The sequence below is a fragment of the Centruroides sculpturatus genome, unplaced genomic scaffold (genome assembly GCF_000671375.1).
Source record: "Centruroides sculpturatus isolate CEXI.00-Female unplaced genomic scaffold, Cexi_2.0 scaffold347, whole genome shotgun sequence".
Classification (NCBI taxonomy): Eukaryota; Metazoa; Arthropoda; class Arachnida; order Scorpiones; family Buthidae; genus Centruroides; species Centruroides sculpturatus.
In genome coordinates, this window is record NW_019384871.1 from 175,748 (window position 1) to 199,964 (window position 24,217).

General features: G+C 29.6%; 2 protein-coding genes across 2 annotated transcripts in view; both read left to right on the forward strand.

The window, feature by feature from the left end:
* LOC111630888 (leucine-rich repeat extensin-like protein 5) overlaps positions 1 to 21,897 on the forward strand; it is a 46,926-nt gene extending 25,029 nt beyond the window's left edge. The window contains exons 4-7 of the mRNA XM_023375047.1: positions 7,696 to 7,867; positions 14,814 to 15,449; positions 16,585 to 16,736; positions 21,838 to 21,897. Coding sequence (XP_023230815.1) covers positions 7,696 to 7,867; positions 14,814 to 15,449; positions 16,585 to 16,736; positions 21,838 to 21,897 — 1,020 coding nt within the window. The remainder of the gene's footprint in view (positions 1 to 7,695; positions 7,868 to 14,813; positions 15,450 to 16,584; positions 16,737 to 21,837) is intronic.
* Positions 21,840 to 24,217, forward strand: part of LOC111630894 — a 24,123-nt gene continuing 21,745 nt past the window's right edge. The window contains exons 1-2 of the mRNA XM_023375051.1: positions 21,840 to 22,473; positions 23,770 to 23,895. Coding sequence (XP_023230819.1) covers positions 21,900 to 22,473; positions 23,770 to 23,895 — 700 coding nt within the window. The 5' untranslated portion in view covers positions 21,840 to 21,899. The remainder of the gene's footprint in view (positions 22,474 to 23,769; positions 23,896 to 24,217) is intronic.

The window sequence follows — 24,217 nt, forward strand, 5'->3', positions numbered from 1 at the left end:
CTCTGTATAAATTATATAATTTCTTTGTTCATGTATCAAACTTAAAATAACAAACTTTTTAATCCCCTTTGTAATAACACTGGTTATATCAAATAAAGATTGATTGATTGATGATAATAAGAAAAATCCTTCCAAACTGCTTGTTCTTTTCTTTATTTTTGGTGTTCTTGTGATTTTTTAATTTTTTCTAACCTGACTGACCTATTTGATATCTTTATAAGCTTTTGCTTACATGAGGTATTGAGAATTCCACTGTTTATTTGTAAAAAGAGAAAAAAAGGATTCGTATTGTTGATAATTTCCATATTGGATTAACATTTTTGAGGGAATGAAGGGGCAATAAGTTAATTGTAGAGAAAATAATTGTCATCAATATTATACACACAATTTGATATAGGCAACAAAGGCCCCAAGATATTTCTGATTGGGATCAAAGTTGATGGTGAACATAATCTATGTTGACCTTTCTCATAGTCAAGAAAGATTCGAATTTCATTTGGAAACAGGTGAATTGCCAATTGATTTTGGGAAAAGGGAATTTGAAACTAATCTGAGATGTCAAATTGAGGGACCAATCTATTATAAACTGTATCTTGAAGATAGAATGCCAAAAGGAGAAAAAATAAGTCTGAAGTGTTGAGCTTAGCAGATGTGTGTCAGCAGTGGTGATATTCAGCGGGTTCGCACAGGTTCGGCCGAACCCGTTGTTAACATTTTCAAAGTTTTCCGAACCCGTTGTTAAACACACATAACATTTCTCGGTGGTTTTGTTTCTTTTAAAAAATATATTAAAAAATACGTATTATACTCTGTAACACTACTAAACTAGAGCCTTATACCCCGTTCGCCATGGTGCAACCTCCATCGACCGTTTCAATCTCGACTGAAATGAGATTTAATCGCGATCGACTCAAGAGAGTTCTTGAAACTAAGTCCAGTCATACGAGAGATCCCACAATCCCACGCGCGCGAGAAAATACAAGATGGCTGCGGAACACGTGTCGGGCTATCGACAGCGAAATAAAAAAGATATTGTATTTCGAGAAACGATGACATCTGTCTATTATTATAATAATACCTAATGATAAAATAAATGATTTAGAAAAGTTTTTTCTTGAGAAAAAGTCATAGGGAAAGCAGTTAACTCCTTGGGACTCTAGCAATTTTTGATATTAATGTAATTAAACATAAAAAATACTTAAAACTGAAAAAAAACGAAAGAAATGCGTTAATTTTGAAGAAAAAGCTTCAAATTTTATTTTCCTTTGTCTTGCCTTTCTGTGAAATCTGACACTGATGAGTCATTGTTTACACAGCTGGATGACCTTGAACACAGCTGGAGTTGGATTTCCCGGGACATTCTCATAGAAGTCTCGGGAGGCGATGGGTTTATAGTAGGGTGAATACTAGCTAGCCGTATATTTTTAAATATTTTTAAAAAATTAAAATTTTTATTGCGATTTCCGACCCCCGACTTAATTAAACTTATATATAATAAAATCTATTAATTAAAAAAATTAAAAAACGATCGCAGGTCGTTTTTGACATCAGAAACTAGCTTTAAATAACTTTACCAAAGGAAAATTTGTGCACTACAACTTTAGAACGATGAATGAAATTTGATATCAAACTCCCATTAAAAAACAAATTAAAAGCAATTAAGCGTGAATCGTGCGTCATTAAAAATAAATTAAAATCGCGATAAAATTTTTCGCGCGGGAAAAAAACTTTGAAAAAATTTGGAGACTTAAAAAGCATTTCAAAAATAAAAAAAAAACAAAAAATTTTTAGGGGGTCCAAACGCCCGAGTTTTTTTAACGCTATGTAACATGCCCAAGATATCTCGGGCTTGGGGCTTAGGACACATTTTCTGTTAGCGAACCCTTTGTTAAATATTTCGAATTTCACCACTGCACTGTGTGTCAGTGTTATTTCTGCCCAGTGCAGCTATTTCAGTGGTTGTGGCCATACTCTTCACTGTCCTTACACTATATAGAGTTTCAAACACAATCTGGACAGGATGTCATGGCCAGCTGTAATCTCATCATCTACTGATGATATAGCAAGATTCCTAACCTCGCACCACAACTAAAATAAGAATTGTAGAACTCCTATGTTCTCCAAAATGAAAGGTTATTTGAGATAATTATTGTGTGTTGTAAATCTCTCTCTCAATAAACAGAATTGTTTTTGGAAAGATTTTTTTTTTTTTGTCTCAAATAAGTGACATTCATATACTGTACATGACCACAATTCACTGCTTATATTATCCAGGTCATTGCTTTTGATTTCTGGATGAAATCTCTTTTTGTCACTTATGAAATAGTTTTGCTGCTTGACTAGGACTAAATCCCATGGCCTTACAATTATATGTCTGCAACAGGTTTGAAATTTGTATTCTTATTTTATTTTTTTCTGTTTGGATCTTTCATTCTGTTTTTCATATCCTGCTATTGGTTTATTCACTGTTTCTGTGTGATTATGTTGTTGTGCTGATTTTTAATTTTAGTTCAAGCTCTGTAGTTTTTTCAGTCTTGAAAAGATGTTCATTTATTTTCTATATAGTTTAGTGTGACTGGAGTTCACTTCTTTGGTACCTCGTCAGGACTGACACCACTGTGTCTTGTTGGACACGGAAGCCATGATGGCAAGTTGTTTTGTTTTTAAAGTAAGTCACATGAGCAGCCGAATCTGATCACACACACACACACGTTTGTGTGATCAGATTCGGGGTGGAGACTGCAAGACAGTGGGTTGGAAGTAACTTGGATTCCAGTTAACCAAACAAATAACTGTTTATTTGTAAAAAGAGAAAAAAAGGATTCATGATACATATATTGAAACTATATAGATGTGGTCACAAGAGAGAGAGTTTACACTAGAGCCTGCGGAGGATAAATATCTTGTAGAGGATTTGAAGATCAGATGCTCGCTGGTTGGGTCGAAAAGAAGAAATTTCTAGATGATAGTTCTAAGTTCAGAGGTCAACAGTTGATAGTATGGCTGCAGGCAAGAAGGATGACATACCCGTAGAAGAAATAAAATGATGTACTCGATGATATGATTAAAACAATGTATCCAAATGTATCCAAAATTCGAGGCACATGGAAGTGAGTGGCCTGGTTGAGGAACTAGCAATGACTGCTGATAGTTGGTAGTTAGTTGTTATATTAAAACAACAAAATCAGGACTGCAGGTCAGAAAGTCATGAAAAAGCATCTTTATCAATTCAAAGAACTTAAAAGAAGATATACTCCCAGGTGGGAAAGTTAACAAACAGTTGACAAAGTTGATGTTATGAGGTTAAATTGTTTATGTTGAAGTCAGGATTCTCACAGAATGTTGCTAACTTGTACTTTATTCAGTTCTTTAATGTTTACAGAAACAAAAATAATAATTATATTAACAAGATAATATTAATGTGAATTGTTTAACTGAGAAATATTAAGACCCATAATAAAAGAAATTGTTAAATTCAATTATTATGTGCTTTGTATTAATATTTAATATCACATTTCAACATCACATGACTTTAAAAAAAGCAGCTACCAACTACCAGGAAAAGTTGATATCAAATGTAAAAAGCTGACATTAAGAATAAAATAGAGCCTACATTCCTCTATACTTTTATTTCTGACTCTGCTGATTACTGTACAGTATAATGGTTTTTTTGCTTTCTGAAGTACTTCAGCCAATCAGGCTAAAAGCTTCCCTACAGAATCAAGCAGTCTGCTTGATTCTGTAGGAATCTGTATTCAAGTTCATTCAGCTCATTAAAAATTGTTTTGGATAGTCTGTATTTGTCTGGCTTACTGTTCTACATTTTTTCCATTTGTGCTTGTGTTTGAATGTTTTTGTAATTATGTACACAGATTGACCAGAATTACAGAAAAAGCAGACAAATATATGCAAAGGCAATGCATAGATGACATTATATGCACATATGCTTCTGTATAAAATTGTGGTTCCCAACATGAGGCACATGCCCCACGGGGCAAGTTGAGAATGAGTTATTAACAGTGTATTTGAGAGTCCACTAATTATTCTTATATTGTATTATTCATAAATTAAGCTACGAATGTTTTTTAAATTTCTTTCTTTCCATGCCATCTTCTTCTCAGTGTATTTTCTGTTTAGATAATTTTTACTCTTTATCTCTTTATTGTTACTTGGAGCACGTTAGTGGCTTTAGACTCCATTGTATAGTACACCAATACCAGGTATACTGGTTAATAATGAGGATTGTGTAATCAAAGAAAACACAATAATTTCAAGAGAAACATCAAAAATGCTTTATTCAGAGTAATGTCCATTGCTAGCTACACATTTCCCCTATCTTTCAAGTAATATGTGGATACCGTCCCAATGGAACTTTCTTCGTTTTGAGGTGAACCATTCAGAGACCCAATTTTCCACTTTGTACTTTTTGAAGTGCTTCTCAGAAAGTGCATATGCCATCAATTGGAACAAATGGAAATCAGGAGGAGCAAGGTCTGACAAAGATGGTGGGTGGGTTAATACTTCCCAGGCAAGATCTTTTAATGTGTCTTTAACTGGTTTTGAAGTGTGTGATGGTGTTATCGTGAAGCAAAATTACTTTGCTGTGTCTTCTGGCCCATTCTGGTCATTTTAAAATCAAAGTGTGATTCAAATTGATTATTTGTTGTCAGTAACAATCAGTATTAATGGTTTCACCTGGTTTTAGAAACTCATAATATACCACAACTTCCTGATCCCACCAAATGCAGAGCATTGTTTTCTTTCTTTTCATCACCAGTGACAATTTGATGCAAAAAAGACTTTCTTTCGTGCCATTGAAGCAATATTTTACTAATGACTTTTCAGTTTTCCATTTGTCTTTTGTTCAGTTGATGTGGCATCCATTTACCTTCCTTTAAAATCTTTCCCATTGCTTGTAAATGATTGTAGATTGTTTGCTGAGCAACATTTAATTTTTCTGCAAGTTGTTTTTGAATTTGACATGCATCTTCATCCAATAATGCTTGTAATTGATGGTCTTCAAATGTTTTTGGTTGACCTGGACGTTCTTTGACTTTCACGTCGAAATGATCACTTTTAAAGTGTTTAAACAAATGTTCACAAGTATCTTGAGATGAAGCATGTTTACCATAAGCTTCCCAAAGTATATGATAATTTTTAGTAGCACTTTTCTTCAAAATAAAGTAATGAATTAAAACTTCCCATTAATGCTGTTTTTTGCACGAAATTTGACATTTTTAAGTGTTGAAATATCTATGATGTTAACACCTTCAGAAAATTTGATATATCAAGTTTTAAAGCTTTTTGTCAATACAGCAAAATGGTATATACAGTAGACCCCCCTATAACACAGATTCATATAATACGGATTTGTATAACACAGTGAAAAAAATTGCAATCGTATTCATATAAACGCACTAAAAGAGACTCATATAATACGGTAAAACGTCATCGCCGACTTGTGTCGCAACAAGATTGGTTGAATCTAGACCAATAGTGGATATTGCACAAACCGTTGAGTTTAAACGAGCACTGGACCTACTAAAAAGCATTTATTATTCAACGGCCATAAAAATTATATTTTTATTAATGATGTCTCCAAAGTTCAGCAAATTTTTCGCAGAAAAATAACTTAGAAAACATGCACTTGCCATTCAATGTGCCGCTCCGCAACGAAAACAAGCTTAAGCAGTGGCGTCGTCGAATGGTGCACACTCAGTAAGTAATCCTACAATTTTTTGTTTATAGCATAGTTTATATGGATTATTCCCAAAAAATTATGTGTTTTGGAAATGTTGAGTCAAATTAGTCTAGAATCTATTAATTTTATAGAAGAAAACCTTTCAAACAGCTGTAGTCCCTAAACTGCACATGTGCCGGGCTGTGATTGGCTCATGTATTTAAGTGACTCGTAAAACACGGAATTCATATAAAACGGAACGTATCTATCGTGTTATAGGGTCTACTGTATATCAACATATGTATAACACCATCTATTGAACAAAATCTGCAAAATTATTAACTGGTACATCTGGTAAGTCTAGTGATCTTAGAATAAAGTAAAAAAGTATTTAGTGTGTGTGCACAATTATTATTTCACAATTGAAATAATTAATTAAAAATGCTAGGACGATAAATATTGCATTACAAAAAAATTCCAATGCATAGAAGTACCATATAAGTGTCTTCTTTATTTCATGATATCCTTTTCACACTTCGGGAACAAACAGTCCTTACAATGGAGTCAACCTTTCTTTATAGGCTACTTTCCCCACTCAATATGTAAAAACAGTTGTAAAATATTCTCAATTTTTGGCACAATCATAAAATTAATTTACAATTAAAACAATTAAAAATCATCCTGGCATTGTAATGTTTTAATTGTAAATTAATTTTATATGATTGTGTTGAAACTTGAGATTTTACAACCATTTTTACATATTGGGCGGGGAAAGTAGCCTATAAAGAAAGGTCGACTCTATCGTAAGGACTAGTTGTTCCTGAAGTGTGAAAAGGACTTAATGAAATAAAGAAGACACTTATGTGGTACTTCTATGCATTGGAAATTTTTTGTAATGTAACAGTTAATATTGTTGAAGGGCTTTGATACATAAATGTATGTATTTATATTATAAATAATTTTTATATTAATTATATTAATTTTATATTTATGCATTTCAGCTCTGTTATATGTTTTGAAACTTTATTTGCTGTTTATTTATATCACTTCATATTATTATTTTTTTAAAAACAATTACTTAGTGATTTCTTCCTCGGTACTTCGACTGTCCTTTCATTTTTTTATTTTTCTCTTTCATAAATGCCATGTTCTTTGGAAGCTTGTTTAAACCAAGTTAATGACTTTTTAGGGTTTTTCCACATAAACAGGAATTCACTTTTTGAATAATAAGAATTATGTATCACAGGAGGCATCAGGAATTTAGAGATACCTAGGTGGGGCATGGCCCAAAAAAGGAAACCACTGCTCTAAAATGGAATAGTTGGCAATTCTGTAATATGTGGGTAAAATTAAACTGGGTATAGTTAGTTAATATATAAAATATCAGCTATGAATACACAAATTCATAAATGCTTGTAAATTAATTTTGATAGATGATTTATGTAAAATAAGTAAAAGTTTATTTCCATGATTACAGAAGTCTCTAGAATTTTTTACTGGTGAAATAAATATTGTAATAAACAAGGCTGGCAGAATGCCCTAAGCTGGCTATGCAAAGCATAGGGGTACTTGATTCCAAGGATGCCAATGACAGGCACCTTAGACACAAAAGGAGAATTTTTTAATTTTCACTAAGCAGCCCTTATAATTAAATAAACAAATCATAAAAATAAATCTCTTTTTAATTACAGTTACAGTTACAAATTACCAATTAATTGCTAAACATTAAAATAATAATTCTAGAGTGCCATATAAATTCCTGCATAAGGGACAAGCATCTTAATGCTGGCCCTGGTAATAAATAAATATAATCTTTTCTAATTGATTATATAGACTATATGTTTATGGTTTGTGTTTGTATATTTTTATTTGTGTGTATGCATGTGTGCATTTATTCTGCAAATTAAATATTTTTAATAAATTATTTTAGAAAAACTATTAAATGAATGTATATGTTTGTTTCCTTTATATTATGCTAAAAACAATGATTATTATTTTTTAAACTTCTTCTGTAGCCTTCACTTTGTTATATCCAGCAAGGTGCACCAAATACATTTCCAATCCCATGTTTACAGCCAGCATCATCAGGAATAGCACCAGGGAATAGCACATCAGTGATTAATGGATCAGCAGTTTCACAGAAAAATACAGGAGATAATTCTCAAGCTACTGGTCAATCAGAAACAAGTAATAATTATTAAATAAAATAAAATAAACCTTTAACTATCCAGCAATAAATAATGTTTAATAAAAACGTTTTCAACCATTTTTAAACGGCCATCTTCAGTTGAACCAATATTAAAAAAGAAAGAACACTTAAAAAGAACGCATGAAATACAAATTAAATAAAAACCGAAATGCGCATGCGTACTTCATCGGACGGTAACGTCTTCTGAAAATCTATAAATAACTTGTAAATAACATAAAAAAATAACGAAGCCGCCATAAAAAAGGTGGGGAGGAGAATATACGTTGATTACAAGGTGTTAATCTGCGTTATTGTAAAAGGATTTCCAGGCATAAGATAACCCTTCCGCATCTCTATGATTAATGCGTCCCTTATTTATGTGTGCCTTGTGTATCTCTATCTTTTCAAGGTGTTTCAATGCCTCTCTGGAATTCGTGGCTCTAATGATCGAGGCTTGATCCCAATATACCTCGACCTCTTGCTGTTTGGCAAATGCTGTGAGCACTGTGGCATCTATGTTCTTACTCACAGANATTTTCATATATAATAAAAATTCTCTTATATATGTATATGACAAAAATTTTATGATATGTCAATGAAATATTTTTTTATATTGAAAATATAACAAATAATAATCATCATATTTTTAACTGGTTCAAACTTCATGTCAAAATGTAAGAATTTGTAGCAACACACTAAAAGTATTAAATCCATTAAACTAAGATTTCCAACCTTATCATTAGCAACTCTGAGGGGTCAAGTGACTTATCTTGGTTCAATAAATAGCAATCATTTCAGGGTAATCAGCAAAATTTATTTGTATTATATTTTTAAATATAAAAATAAATAAAGCTTTAAATTCAATTTAAGTAAAACTCAATTTTGAGTTACATTTAATAAAAAAAAAATATTAATTCCAGTTTGATTTTTAATTTAATCCTGTTTATAATTTATTTTGTATCAGTATAAGAGGAATGCACTAAATCTAATTTAGACAGTGATTGACAAGTGAAAAGCATTTGGAGCCTTTGTATTAGACCAATTATTCCCAACAAATGTGCTGTAAAAATTATCATTAGTGTGTGCTACAAAATATTCAAATTAGATATGTAAAATATAAATTTTCTGTAATGCCTTTTATTTCAGTTTGATATCAGAATAAAATAAAAATTATTCAAACTTTTTAGTAAATGTATCAAAACTAACAGTTCATTAAAATGCAACTACAGTATAACAAGATGAAGAAAACAAATAAATAAATGAATATTTTGAAAATTTATCAGTACTGTAATTTTGTGCAGTTAACCCACAGGTTATTGGTATTTAAAAGCAGGCTGGATTATGCATTATGCAATCGGATGGATTATATGCCAATTTTAAATTGAAATTAGCACATTGACTGCCATGTAAGTCAAATATAATTTTCACTAGGTTGAGACTCCAATGCCATGCCAGTTATATATTGCTCTGTTGCAAGTTTGTTTTTAAAACCACATGAATTGTTCATGACTCACAGTTTTATATTGAAACATAAGGTAATGATAGCTGATGGCATAGGGACAGTTTCATATATTTAGTCTGAAAATTTTAGCTCAATGTTATTAACTACTAGGAAAAAAGTGTGATATCATTCATTGATATTTTAACAGTAAATCTGATGTTTTGAAAATAATTTTCAAGAAAGAAAATGTAAAATTTACGTAAAAAACTTATATGCATATTTTGATTTGTTCTACCTTAGGAGATATAACTAAAATGTATAGTACAAGAGTTACAAAATATCAAAACAAATCAGAAAATTTATAAATTTTGACTAAGTATTTGTCCTAGCAGGCTGGTATTTAGAATGACTCATGCAGTGTTATGCAAGCTATTAATGACTCACATAAGTAAGACAGTTATTTGACCCAAATTAGCAAGTTTATTGCACTGATCATATATATATATATGATCAGTGCAATCATTGGACATACGTACATATGTATGTATGTATGTATGTATGTCCAACTGTTAAGTATAATGAGAAGAATAACAGTTACGGCCCAAAGCAAAAGTTGTTTTTCAGTGTGCAGTCAATGTGTTAAATGTTTAAACAGTTCTTTCCTTTGTCTAAAGATCAACATACAGTAAAGACTAAGAACATCTTTAGAGAATAGAAAAAAAAATCCTTTGTCCTCTGCAGACATGTTCATCTGCCATTACAATTTTCCCAAAACCAATAAAAACATGTAAATGTATAGCTCACCTTTAAATCTCTCTTTCAGTTTCTGTACATAAATCCATGCTTTAATTATTAGACACACCTACTTGAACTTTTATCTTAAACACTAATAAATTTCCAGTTAATTCCCTCTCTGTATGTAATGTCATTATTTCAGAGAACTACTTAGTAACTGATTCAAGTTTATAAATTCATTGGACTACAATTTGAAAAAATCATAACCTATAAATTCTCACTGCTGTCCATCTGTCTGTCTTTCTTTAATCTTGGGAATGGTATTAGATAGATAAAATCTGAGATCAGATATGGAAACCTTAGAAGCAAGCAGTCCAATTAACTATATACGAACGTCTGATGAGAACCAGAAGTCATGTTATTTCAATTTAGTTTTTCCTGTAAGGAATTAGATAGACGACTGGCACAACTCTATTGTTAAAGGGAAAGTATGATGTACAGGGGCAAGAGACTACAATACTAATTTAAGGTAAAGAACACATATTTTAAGTGAAATAAATTAAAAATATGATTAGAAATTGCAGCCCAGCATTATGATGATGTCACAATAAATAATTGCTCATTCCTTTTCTATAGCAATGAAAATGAATTTTAATGATTAGAATAATTATATAGATCAGTTCAAACAGGAGTTAATACTCATGATGCTAGATTTAAAATTTTCATGGAATTTTGCACCCATGTGAAGACCTGCCCAAAACATTTTGTAAAATTTCCATTTTTGGTGATTTTATATTAGTCCAAATTTTAAACTTTTTGAAATAGCCATTATTTTGAACACACTTTTCTCAAAAGTATGCTCATAGTTCATTTTTTTTAATTCAAATACTTTTTGTACAAAGTTTTCAAATGTTTAATGTTTGAAGCTGAACAGCTCAAAACATTCTCTTTGATTTCAACCATTTTTACCACTTTTTACTCACATCCTAGTTCTACTGAATGGCAAAGTTTGGTAGAATCTATTTTCCATTCAACCTCAAAGTCAAAATTTTGGTGCTCCATTTGTAGAAAACCACACACTTAATGTAAGTTTATGAGTCCAGAAGCAAGATGCTCCTGGGCTCGTAATGTTATTAAAGCTATATTTTGGCTATTACAATTTTATATAAAATAATTAGCAATCTAACTTCTTACATTTATAACATATTATTTTAAATTAATCATTACGAGTTAGCCAAATTATAGCCTGAATAATCTGGTATTTAATAATTTGATTATTAGAGAATATTCAGGTTTTTTATATATACCTACAATGAATTTCTAACAAAAATGAAACTAAATAAACAACATTTTAATGTTTAGGGTAGTGGCTTCTAAACAGCATACCAGTAAGTGTCATGTTTTCAATAGTCACAATGTAGATGCAGGGTATACAGTAGTGCAGATTATGTAGAGGTTTTTTATGTTCCAAGAATTTTCAGTAAGGTATACACCACCACAGATTATCTACACAAAATTATGGTAATAATTACCATAATTTTGTGTAGATAATCTGTGGTGGTGTATACCTTACTGAAAATTCTTGGAACATAAAAAACCTCTACATAATCTGCACTACTGTATACCCTGCATCTACATTGTGACTATTGAAAACATGACACTTACTGGTATGCTGTTTAGAAGCCACTACCCTAAACATTAAAATGTTGTTTATTTAGTTTCATTTTTGTTAGAAATTCATTGTAGGTATATATAAAAAACCTGAATATTCTCTAATAATCAAATTATTAAATACCAGATTATTCAGGCTATAATTTGGCTAACTCGTAATGATTAATTTAAAATAATATGTTATAAATGTAAGAAGTTAGATTGCTAATTATTTTATATAAAATTGTAATAGCCAAAATATAGCTTTAATAACATTACGAGCCCAGGAGCATCTTGCTTCTGGACTCATAAACTTACATTAAGTGTGTGGTTTTCTACAAATGGAGCACCAAAATTTTGACTTTGAGGTTGAATGGAAAATAGATTCTACCAAACTTTGCCATTCAGTAGAACTAGGATGTGAGTAAAAAGTGGTAAAAATGGTTGAAATCAAAGAGAATGTTTTGAGCTGTTCAGCTTCAAACATTAAACATTTGAAAACTTTGTACAAAAAGTATTTGAATTAAAAAAAATGAACTATGAGCATACTTTTGAGAAAAGTGTGTTCAAAATAATGGCTATTTCAAAAAGTTTAAAATTTGGACTAATATAAAATCACCAAAAATGGAAATTTTACAAAATGTTTTGGGCAGGTCTTCACATGGGTGCAAAATTCCATGAAAATTTTAAATCTAGCATCATGAGTATTAACTCCTGTTTGAACTGATCTATATAATTATTCTAATCATTAAAATTCATTTTCATTGCTATAGAAAAGGAATGAGCAATTATTTATTGTGACATCATCATAATGCTGGGCTGCAATTTCTAATCATATTTTTAATTTATTTCACTTAAAATATGTGTTCTTTACCTTAAATTAGTATTGTAGTCTCTTGCCCCTGTACATCATACTTTCCCTTTAACAATAGAGTTGTGCCAGTCGTCTATCTAATTCCTTACAGGGAAAACTAAATTGAAATAACATGACTTCTGCTTCTCATCAGACGTTCGTATATAGTTAATTGGACTGCTTGCTTCTAAGGTTTCCATATCTGATCTCAGATTTTATCTATCTAATACCATTCCCAAGATTAAAGAAAGACAGACAGATGGACAGCAGTGAGAATTTATAGGTTATGATTTTTTCAAATTGTAGTCCAATGAATTTATAAACTTGAATCAGTTACTAAGTAGTTCTCTGAAATAATGACATTACATACAGAGAGGGAATTAACTGGAAATTTATTAGTGTTTAAGATAAAAGTTCAAGTAGGTGTGTCTAATAATTAAAGCATGGATTTATGTACAGAAACTGAAAGAGAGATTTAAAGGTGAGCTATACATTTACATGTTTTTATTGGTTTTGGGAAAATTGTAATGGCAGATGAACATGTCTGCAGAGGACAAAGGATTTTTTTTTCTATTCTCTAAAGATGTTCTTAGTCTTTACTGTATGTTGATCTTTAGACAAAGGAAAGAACTGTTTAAACATTTAACACATTGACTGCACACTGAAAAACAACTTTTGCTTTGGGCTGTAACTGTTATTCTTCTCATTATACTTAACAGTTGGACATACATACATACATACATATGTACGTATGTCCAATGATTGCACTGATCATATATATATATATGATCAGTGCAATAAACTTGCTAATTTGGGTCAAATAACTGTCTTACTTATGTGAGTCATTAATAGCTTGCATAACACTGCATGAGTCATTCGAAATACCAGCCTGCTAGGACAAATACTTAGTCAAAATTTATAAATTTTCTGATTTGTTTTGATATTTTGTAACTCTTGTACTATACATTTTAGTTATATCTCCTAAGGTAGAACAAATCAAAATATGCATATAAGTTTTTTACGTAAATTTTACATTTTCTTTCTTGAAAATTATTTTCAAAACATCAGATTTACTGTTAAAATATCAATGAATGATATCACACTTTTTTCCTAGTAGTTAATAACATTGAGCTAAAATTTTCAGACTAAATATATGAAACTGTCCCTATGCCATCAGCTATCATTACCTTATGTTTCAATATAAAACTGTGAGTCATGAACAATTCATGTGGTTTTAAAAACAAACTTGCAACAGAGCAATATATAACTGGCATGGCATTGGAGTCTCAACCTAGTGAAAATTATATTTGACTTACATGGCAGTCAATGTGCTAATTTCAATTTAAAATTGGCATATAATCCATCCGATTGCATAATGCATAATCCAGCCTGCTTTTAAATACCAATAACCTGTGGGTTAACTGCACAAAATTACAGTACTGATAAATTTTCAAAATATTCATTTATTTATTTGTTTTCTTCATCTTGTTATACTGTAGTTGCATTTTAATGAACTGTTAGTTTTGATACATTTACTAAAAAGTTTGAATAATTTTTATTTTATTCTGATATCAAACTGAAATAAAAGGCATTACAGAAAATTTATATTTTACATATCTAATTTGAATATTTTGTAGCACACACTAATGATAATTTTTACAGCACATTTGTTGGGAATAATTGGTCTAATACAAAGGCTCCAAATGCTTTTCACTTGTCAATCACTGTCTAAATTAGATTTAGTGCATTCCTCTTATACTGATACAAAATAAATTATAAACAGGATTAAATTAAAAATCAAACTGGAATTAATATTTTTTTTTTATTAAATGTAACTCAAAATTGAGTTTTACTTAAATTGAATTTAAAGCTTTATTTATTTTTATATTTAAAAATATAATACAAATAAATTTTGCTGATTACCCTGAAATGATTGCTATTTATTGAACCAAGATAAGTCACTTGACCCCTCAGAGTTGCTAATGATAAGGTTGGAAATCTTAGTTTAATGGATTTAATACTTTTAGTGTGTTGCTACAAATTCTTACATTTTGACATGAAGTTTGAACCAGTTAAAAATATGATGATTATTATTTGTTATATTTTCAATATAAAAAAATATTTCATTGACATATCATAAAATTTTTGTCATATACATATATAAGAGAATTTTTATTATATATGAAAATTTATTATTATATGAAAATTAATTAAATATTTAATTTTCTATAAATATTAAATGATTGATTTATATAAATTTTTACAGATGCATCATGCCTTTCAAACTGCAATGCAGTTCTTTTACCACAGACTGGGAACACAATAAGCATGCCCTTTTACAGCTATGCTTCGGGATTCCAACCATCAGTTGTAACTTCCACTTCTGGTTTATATCAGTATCCAACAATGGCAGTGCCTGGTGCTAATCCTTCTAATTCTAGTCATGTTCAACAAAATTCTCCATTAATACCATCTACACATCTTCCTCAGCCAGTCTCTAATAATTCATCAAATCTGTCATCTTATATGTTAACAGGAACTACTATTTCACATAGTACAAATATTCCAAATTCACCTTATAATTCCTTCCGTCCTCAGACTCCTCCGATGCAAAATGTAGCTGTTCAGTCTCATCCAGTAGCCCCACAACCAAGCTTTAATTATGCTTTGTATCAACCACTTCATTCTCAGCATTCGACATCGGTTAAACCTCCGAATGCTGTACCATCCAATCAGACTTTTATAAGATCGTTTCCAACAATAAGACAAAACATTCCTTTAGTTGGAAATTTAACAAACAGTGCACCTATGCCACCACCTAATCGGTTTTCTACACCTCCATTAGTAAATAAAAATCAAGGAAATTTTGCAAGTAATAAATGTGAAACAAGAGGGAAACAAGGTAAGCTATTATTATTACTACTACATTATTTCAAAATTATAAAAATTAAAATTAAAGTAGTTATAATGAATCTTATTTAAAGTATAAATCAGAATTTTGTATTTAAAACGTTTTAGTAATATATAATTTATGAAAGAAAATTCATTTACCAATGTTTACAAGAATATTTTAGCCTTCTACAGCAGTTTCCCAACTTTCTTGTATTAGTGATATACTTTGAATTTAATAAGATTCCTGCAACACGCCATAAGTTTTAAAACAGAAATGTTTAAAATTACCACAATTATAATACACTTTTATATATGTTTTTGTTTATTATAAAATAAATAATTGTATTAAATGTAATAGAACCAAGTATAGTTTAAAAAAAAGTTATTTATTTAACAAAGTTTATCAAAACAGTCTAATCCTAATGTGATATTTGTGCCTATTTGTATCATTTCTTTATTTGGGATGAATAGTTGACAAGGAAAATTTAAAATTTTCCTTGTCAACTATTTTCCTATAATGTTGTTGATTTTAAAAAATTTTGGTAACATGGAAGTTAAACTAAACAAGACAAAAACTTAGTTTTGCAAATATATTATAAAAATAAAAAGACTATTTGAATCAATACATAAAGAGCTAGTATTGGTCTTTAAGCTGGTAAGATGAACATTTATAGAATCTCCAGAGTTTGTACTCGGAGATCGGAGAATCCTGGCATACCTATAGATGTATGCAACTTTTGCAAGGGGGTATGTTGATGCCACAAATTTTGCAACAATCGGCATTTTAGTGAAACTTCATTCATTCGTCAGTTTGGCCAGCAATAAAAAGATGAAAGATAAATAAAATTTAAAAAAATGACTATTAAATAATTTTCACAACACATCTGAAGAACTCTTATGGCACACTGGTTGGGAAATACTGTTCTATAGTATATGATAAAGTCAAAAATAAACTGAACTTGTACTATAAACGTAATAAAAGTTTATATTAAAAGGATTTACAGAAAACTGCCTTCAAAATAATCATGTATAGCCTCACATTTTAAATTTAAATTATTTTTAAGTAACATATTTTTAAGATAACTATTGGAACATGAATTAAAAGTTATATGAAATAACTTATTTTATACATACATATATTGTAGGAACAAATATTTGTCAGAATTCTCCAAAAGTCAATAGAAGTCCTCAGTTACAACTTGGAACACTTCTATCTTCCACTTCAAATCTTGGATCAGTTTATTGTAGAGGCTATCGTCCAGCATTACAAGGTAATTATTTTTTCATATTCTATACAGTTTACCTTAATTTTATATTTATGAAATTTAATGATTATATAACTTTAAATAATTTATATTAATTACTAGCTTACCCGTCGCGCATTGCTGCGATCTCAGAAGAAAGGAAATTCAAGCAAACTCGTTATGATAAAATTCAATTTACATTTTATTATTTTTATTGAAACTTATTATTATTATTAATTTTCATCGGGAAAACATTTCAAAGTGTCGTTTCAATTCTATTTATTTATTGGAGTGTTTGTGGATACACGATATTTTTTGTTTTTCCGTCTGGTGNAAGACTAAGAACATCTTTAGAGAATAGAAAAAAAAATCCTTTGTCCTCTGCAGACATGTTCATCTGCCATTACAATTTTCCCAAAACCAATAAAAACATGTAAATGTATAGCTCACCTTTAAATCTCTCTTTCAGTTTCTGTACATAAATCCATGCTTTAATTATTAGACACACCTACTTGAACTTTTATCTTAAACACTAATAAATTTCCAGTTAATTCCCTCTCTGTATGTAATGTCATTATTTCAGAGAACTACTTAGTAACTGATTCAAGTTTATAAATTCATTGGACTACAATTTGAAAAAATCATAACCTATAAATTCTCACTGCTGTCCATCTGTCTGTCTTTCTTTAATCTTGGGAATGGTATTAGATAGATAAAATCTGAGATCAGATATGGAAACCTTAGAAGCAAGCAGTCCAATTAACTATATACGAACGTCTGATGAGAACCAGAAGTCATGTTATTTCAATTTAGTTTTTCCTGTAAGGAATTAGATAGACGACTGGCACAACTCTATTGTTAAAGGGAAAGTATGATGTACAGGGGCAAGAGACTACAATACTAATTTAAGGTAAAGAACACATATTTTAAGTGAAATAAATTAAAAATATGATTAGAAATTGCAGCCCAGCATTATGATGATGTCACAATAAATAATTGCTCATTCCTTTTCTATAGCAATGAAAATGAATTTTAATGATTAGAATAATTATATAGATCAGTTCAAACAGGAGTTAATACTCATGATGCTAGATTTAAAATTTTCATGGAATTTTGCACCCATGTGAAGACCTGCCCAAAACATTTTGTAAAATTTCCATTTTTGGTGATTTTATATTAGTCCAAATTTTAAACTTTTTGAAATAGCCATTATTTTGAACACACTTTTCTCAAAAGTATGCTCATAGTTCATTTTTTTTAATTCAAATACTTTTTGTACAAAGTTTTCAAATGTTTAATGTTTGAAGCTGAACAGCTCAAAACATTCTCTTTGATTTCAACCATTTTTACCACTTTTTACTCACATCCTAGTTCTACTGAATGGCAAAGTTTGGTAGAATCTATTTTCCATTCAACCTCAAAGTCAAAATTTTGGTGCTCCATTTGTAGAAAACCACACACTTAATGTAAGTTTATGAGTCCAGAAGCAAGATGCTCCTGGGCTCGTAATGTTATTAAAGCTATATTTTGGCTATTACAATTTTATATAAAATAATTAGCAATCTAACTTCTTACATTTATAACATATTATTTTAAATTAATCATTACGAGTTAGCCAAATTATAGCCTGAATAATCTGGTATTTAATAATTTGATTATTAGAGAATATTCAGGTTTTTTATATATACCTACAATGAATTTCTAACAAAAATGAAACTAAATAAACAACATTTTAATGTTTAGGGTAGTGGCTTCTAAACAGCATACCAGTAAGTGTCATGTTTTCAATAGTCACAATGTAGATGCAGGGTATACAGTAGTGCAGATTATGTAGAGGTTTTTTATGTTCCAAGAATTTTCAGTAAGGTATACACCACCACAGATTATCTACACAAAATTATGGTAATAATTACCATAATTTTGTGTAGATAATCTGTGGTGGTGTATACCTTACTGAAAATTCTTGGAACATAAAAAACCTCTACATAATCTGCACTACTGTATACCCTGCATCTACATTGTGACTATTGAAAACATGACACTTACTGGTATGCTGTTTAGAAGCCACTACCCTAAACATTAAAATGTTGTTTATTTAGTTTCATTTTTGTTAGAAATTCATTGTAGGTATATATAAAAAACCTGAATATTCTCTAATAATCAAATTATTAAATACCAGATTATTCAGGCTATAATTTGGCTAACTCGTAATGATTAATTTAAAATAATATGTTATAAATGTAAGAAGTTAGATTGCTAATTATTTTATATAAAATTGTAATAGCCAAAATATAGCTTTAATAACATTACGAGCCCAGGAGCATCTTGCTTCTGGACTCATAAACTTACATTAAGTGTGTGGTTTTCTACAAATGGAGCACCAAAATTTTGACTTTGAGGTTGAATGGAAAATAGATTCTACCAAACTTTGCCATTCAGTAGAACTAGGATGTGAGTAAAAAGTGGTAAAAATGGTTGAAATCAAAGAGAATGTTTTGAACTGTTCAGCTTCAAACATTAAACATTTGAAAACTTTGTACAAAAAGTATTTGAATTAAAAAAAATGAACTATGAGCATACTTTTGAGAAAAGTGTGTTCAAAATAATGGCTATTTCAAAAAGTTTAAAATTTGGACTAATATAAAATCACCAAAAATGGAAATTTTACAAAATGTTTTGGGCAGGTCTTCACATGGGTGCAAAATTCCATGAAAATTTTAAATCTAGCATCATGAGTATTAACTCCTGTTTGAACTGATCTATATAATTATTCTAATCATTAAAATTCATTTTCATTGCTATAGAAAAGGAATGAGCAATTATTTATTGTGACATCATCATAATGCTGGGCTGCAATTTCTAATCATATTTTTAATTTATTTCACTTAAAATATGTGTTCTTTACCTTAAATTAGTATTGTAGTCTCTTGCCCCTGTACATCATACTTTCCCTTTAACAATAGAGTTGTGCCAGTCGTCTATCTAATTCCTTACAGGGAAAACTAAATTGAAATAACATGACTTCTGCTTCTCATCAGACGTTCGTATATAGTTAATTGGACTGCTTGCTTCTAAGGTTTCCATATCTGATCTCAGATTTTATCTATCTAATACCATTCCCAAGATTAAAGAAAGACAGACAGATGGACAGCAGTGAGAATTTATAGGTTATGATTTTTTCAAATTGTAGTCCAATGAATTTATAAACTTGAATCAGTTACTAAGTAGTTCTCTGAAATAATGACATTACATACAGAGAGGGAATTAACTGGAAATTTATTAGTGTTTAAGATAAAAGTTCAAGTAGGTGTGTCTAATAATTAAAGCATGGATTTATGTACAGAAACTGAAAGAGAGATTTAAAGGTGAGCTATACATTTACATGTTTTTATTGGTTTTGGGAAAATTGTAATGGCAGATGAACATGTCTGCAGAGGACAAAGGATTTTTTTTTCTATTCTCTAAAGATGTTCTTAGTCTTTACTGTATGTTGATCTTTAGACAAAGGAAAGAACTGTTTAAACATTTAACACATTGACTGCACACTGAAAAACAACTTTTGCTTTGGGCCGTAACTGTTATTCTTCTCATTATACTTAACAGTTGGACATACATACATACATACATACATATGTACGTATGTCCAATGATTGCACTGATCATATATATATATATGATCAGTGCAATAAACTTGCTAATTTGGGTCAAATAACTGTCTTACTTATGTGAGTCATTAATAGCTTGCATAACACTGCATGAGTCATTCTAAATACCAGCCTGCTAGGACAAATACTTAGTCAAAATTTATAAATTTTCTGATTTGTTTTGATATTTTGTAACTCTTGTACTATACATTTTAGTTATATCTCCTAAGGTAGAACAAATCAAAATATGCATATAAGTTTTTTACGTAAATTTTACATTTTCTTTCTTGAAAATTATTTTCAAAACATCAGATTTACTGTTAAAATATCAATGAATGATATCACACTTTTTTCCTAGTAGTTAATAACATTGAGCTAAAATTTTCAGACTAAATATATGAAACTGTCCCTATGCCATCAGCTATCATTACCTTATGTTTCAATATAAAACTGTGAGTCATGAACAATTCATGTGGTTTTAAAAACAAACTTGCAACAGAGCAATATATAACTGGCATGGCATTGGAGTCTCAACCTAGTGAAAATTATATTTGACTTACATGGCAGTCAATGTGCTAATTTCAATTTAAAATTGGCATATAATCCATCCGATTGCATAATGCATAATCCAGCCTGCTTTTAAATACCAATAACCTGTGGGTTAACTGCACAAAATTACAGTACTGATAAATTTTCAAAATATTCATTTATTTATTTGTTTTCTTCATCTTGTTATACTGTAGTTGCATTTTAATGAACTGTTAGTTTTGATACATTTACTAAAAAGTTTGAATAATTTTTATTTTATTCTGATATCAAACTGAAATAAAAGGCATTACAGAAAATTTATATTTTACATATCTAATTTGAATATTTTGTAGCACACACTAATGATAATTTTTACAGCACATTTGTTGGGAATAATTGGTCTAATACAAAGGCTCCAAATGCTTTTCACTTGTCAATCACTGTCTAAATTAGATTTAGTGCATTCCTCTTATACTGATACAAAATAAATTATAAACAGGATTAAATTAAAAATCAAACTGGAATTAATATTTTTTTTTTATTAAATGTAACTCAAAATTGAGTTTTACTTAAATTGAATTTAAAGCTTTATTTATTTTTATATTTAAAAATATAATACAAATAAATTTTGCTGATTACCCTGAAATGATTGCTATTTATTGAACCAAGATAAGTCACTTGACCCCTCAGAGTTGCTAATGATAAGGTTGGAAATCTTAGTTTAATGGATTTAATACTTTTAGTGTGTTGCTACAAATTCTTACATTTTGACATGAAGTTTGAACCAGTTAAAAATATGATGATTATTATTTGTTATATTTTCAATATAAAAAAATATTTCATTGACATATCATAAAATTTTTGTCATATACATATATAAGAGAATTTTTATTATATATGAAAATTTATTATTATATGAAAATTAATTAAATATTTAATTTTCTATAAATATTAAATGATTGATTTATATAAATTTTTACAGATGCATCATGCCTTTCAAACTGCAATGCAGTTCTTTTACCACAGACTGGGAACACAATAAGCATGCCCTTTTACAGCTATGCTTCGGGATTCCAACCATCAGTTGTAACTTCCACTTCTGGTTTATATCAGTATCCAACAATGGCAGTGCCTGGTGCTAATCCTTCTAATTCTAGTCATGTTCAACAAAATTCTCCATTAATACCATCTACACATCTTCCTCAGCCAGTCTCTAATAATTCATCAAATCTGTCATCTTATATGTTAACAGGAACTACTATTTCACATAGTACAAATATTCCAAATTCACCTTATAATTCCTTCCGTCCTCAGACTCCTCCGATGCAAAATGTAGCTGTTCAGTCTCATCCAGTAGCCCCACAACCAAGCTTTAATTATGCTTTGTATCAACCACTTCATTCTCAGCATTCGACATCGGTTAAACCTCCGAATGCTGTACCATCCAATCAGACTTTTATAAGATCGTTTCCAACAATAAGACAAAACATTCCTTTAGTTGGAAATTTAACAAACAGTGCACCTATGCCACCACCTAATCGGTTTTCTACACCTCCATTAGTAAATAAAAATCAAGGAAATTTTGCAAGTAATAAATGTGAAACAAGAGGGAAACAAGGTAAGCTATTATTATTACTACTACATTATTTCAAAATTATAAAAATTAAAATTAAAGTAGTTATAATGAATCTTATTTAAAGTATAAATCAGAATTTTGTATTTAAAACGTTTTAGTAATATATAATTTATGAAAGAAAATTCATTTACCAATGTTTACAAGAATATTTTAGCCTTCTACAGCAGTTTCCCAACTTTCTTGTATTAGTGATATACTTTGAATTTAATAAGATTCCTGCAACACGCCATAAGTTTTAAAACAGAAATGTTTAAAATTACCNTATATAATTTATGAAAGAAAATTCATTTACCAATGTTTACAAGAATATTTTAGCCTTCTACAGCAGTTTCCCAACTTTCTTGTATTAGTGACATACTTTGAATTTAATAAGATTCCTGCAACACGCCATAAGTTTTAAAACAGAAATGTTTAAAATTACCACAATTATAATACACTTTTATATATGTTTTTGTTTATTATAAAATAAATAATTGTATTAAATGTAATAGAACCAAGTATAGTTTAAAAAAAAGTTATTTATTTAACAAAGTTTATCAAAACAGTCTAATCCTAATGTGATATTTGTGCCTATTTGTATCATTTCTTTATTTGGGATGAATAGTTGACAAGGAAAATTTAAAATTTTCCTTGTCAACTATTTTCCTATAATGTTGTTGATTTTAAAAAATTTTGGTAACATGGAAGTTAAACTAAACAAGACAAAAACTTAGTTTTGCAAATATATTATAAAAATAAAAAGACTATTTGAATCAATACATAAAGAGCTAGTATTGGTCTTTAAGCTGGTAAGATGAACATTTATAGAATCTCCAGAGTTTGTACTCGGAGATCGGAGAATCCTGGCATACCTATAGATGTATGCAACTTTTGCAAGGGGGTATGTTGATGCCACAAATTTTGCAACAATCGGCATTTTAGTGAAACTTCATTCATTCGTCAGTTTGGCCAGCAATAAAAAGATGAAAGATAAATAAAATTTAAAAAAATGACTATTAAATAATTTTCACAACACATCTGAAGAACTCTTATGGCACACTGGTTGGGAAATACTGTTCTATAGTATATGATAAAGTCAAAAATAAACTGAACTTGTACTATAAACGTAATAAAAGTTTATATTAAAAGGATTTACAGAAAACTGCCTTCAAAATAATCATGTATAGCCTCACATTTTAAATTTAAATTATTTTTAAGTAACATATTTTTAAGATAACTATTGGAACATGAATTAAAAGTTATATGAAATAACTTATTTTATACATACATATATTGTAGGAACAAATATTTGTCAGAATTCTCCAAAAGTCAATAGAAGTCCTCAGTTACAACTTGGAACACTTCTATCTTCCACTTCAAATCTTGGATCAGTTTATTGTAGAGGCTATCGTCCAGCATTACAAGGTAATTATTTTTTCATATTCTATACAGTTTACCTTAATTTTATATTTATGAAATTTAATGATTATATAACTTTAAATAATTTATATTAATTACTAGCTTACCCGTCGCGCATTGCTGCGATCTCAGAAGAAAGGAAATTCAAGCAAACTCGTTATGATAAAATTCAATTTACATTTTATTATTTTTATTGAAACTTATTATTATTATTAATTTTCATCGGGAAAACATTTCAAAGTGTCGTTTCAATTCTATTTATTTATTGGAGTGTTTGTGGATACACGATATTTTTTGTTTTTCCGTCTGGTGCGTACACGAATAAATC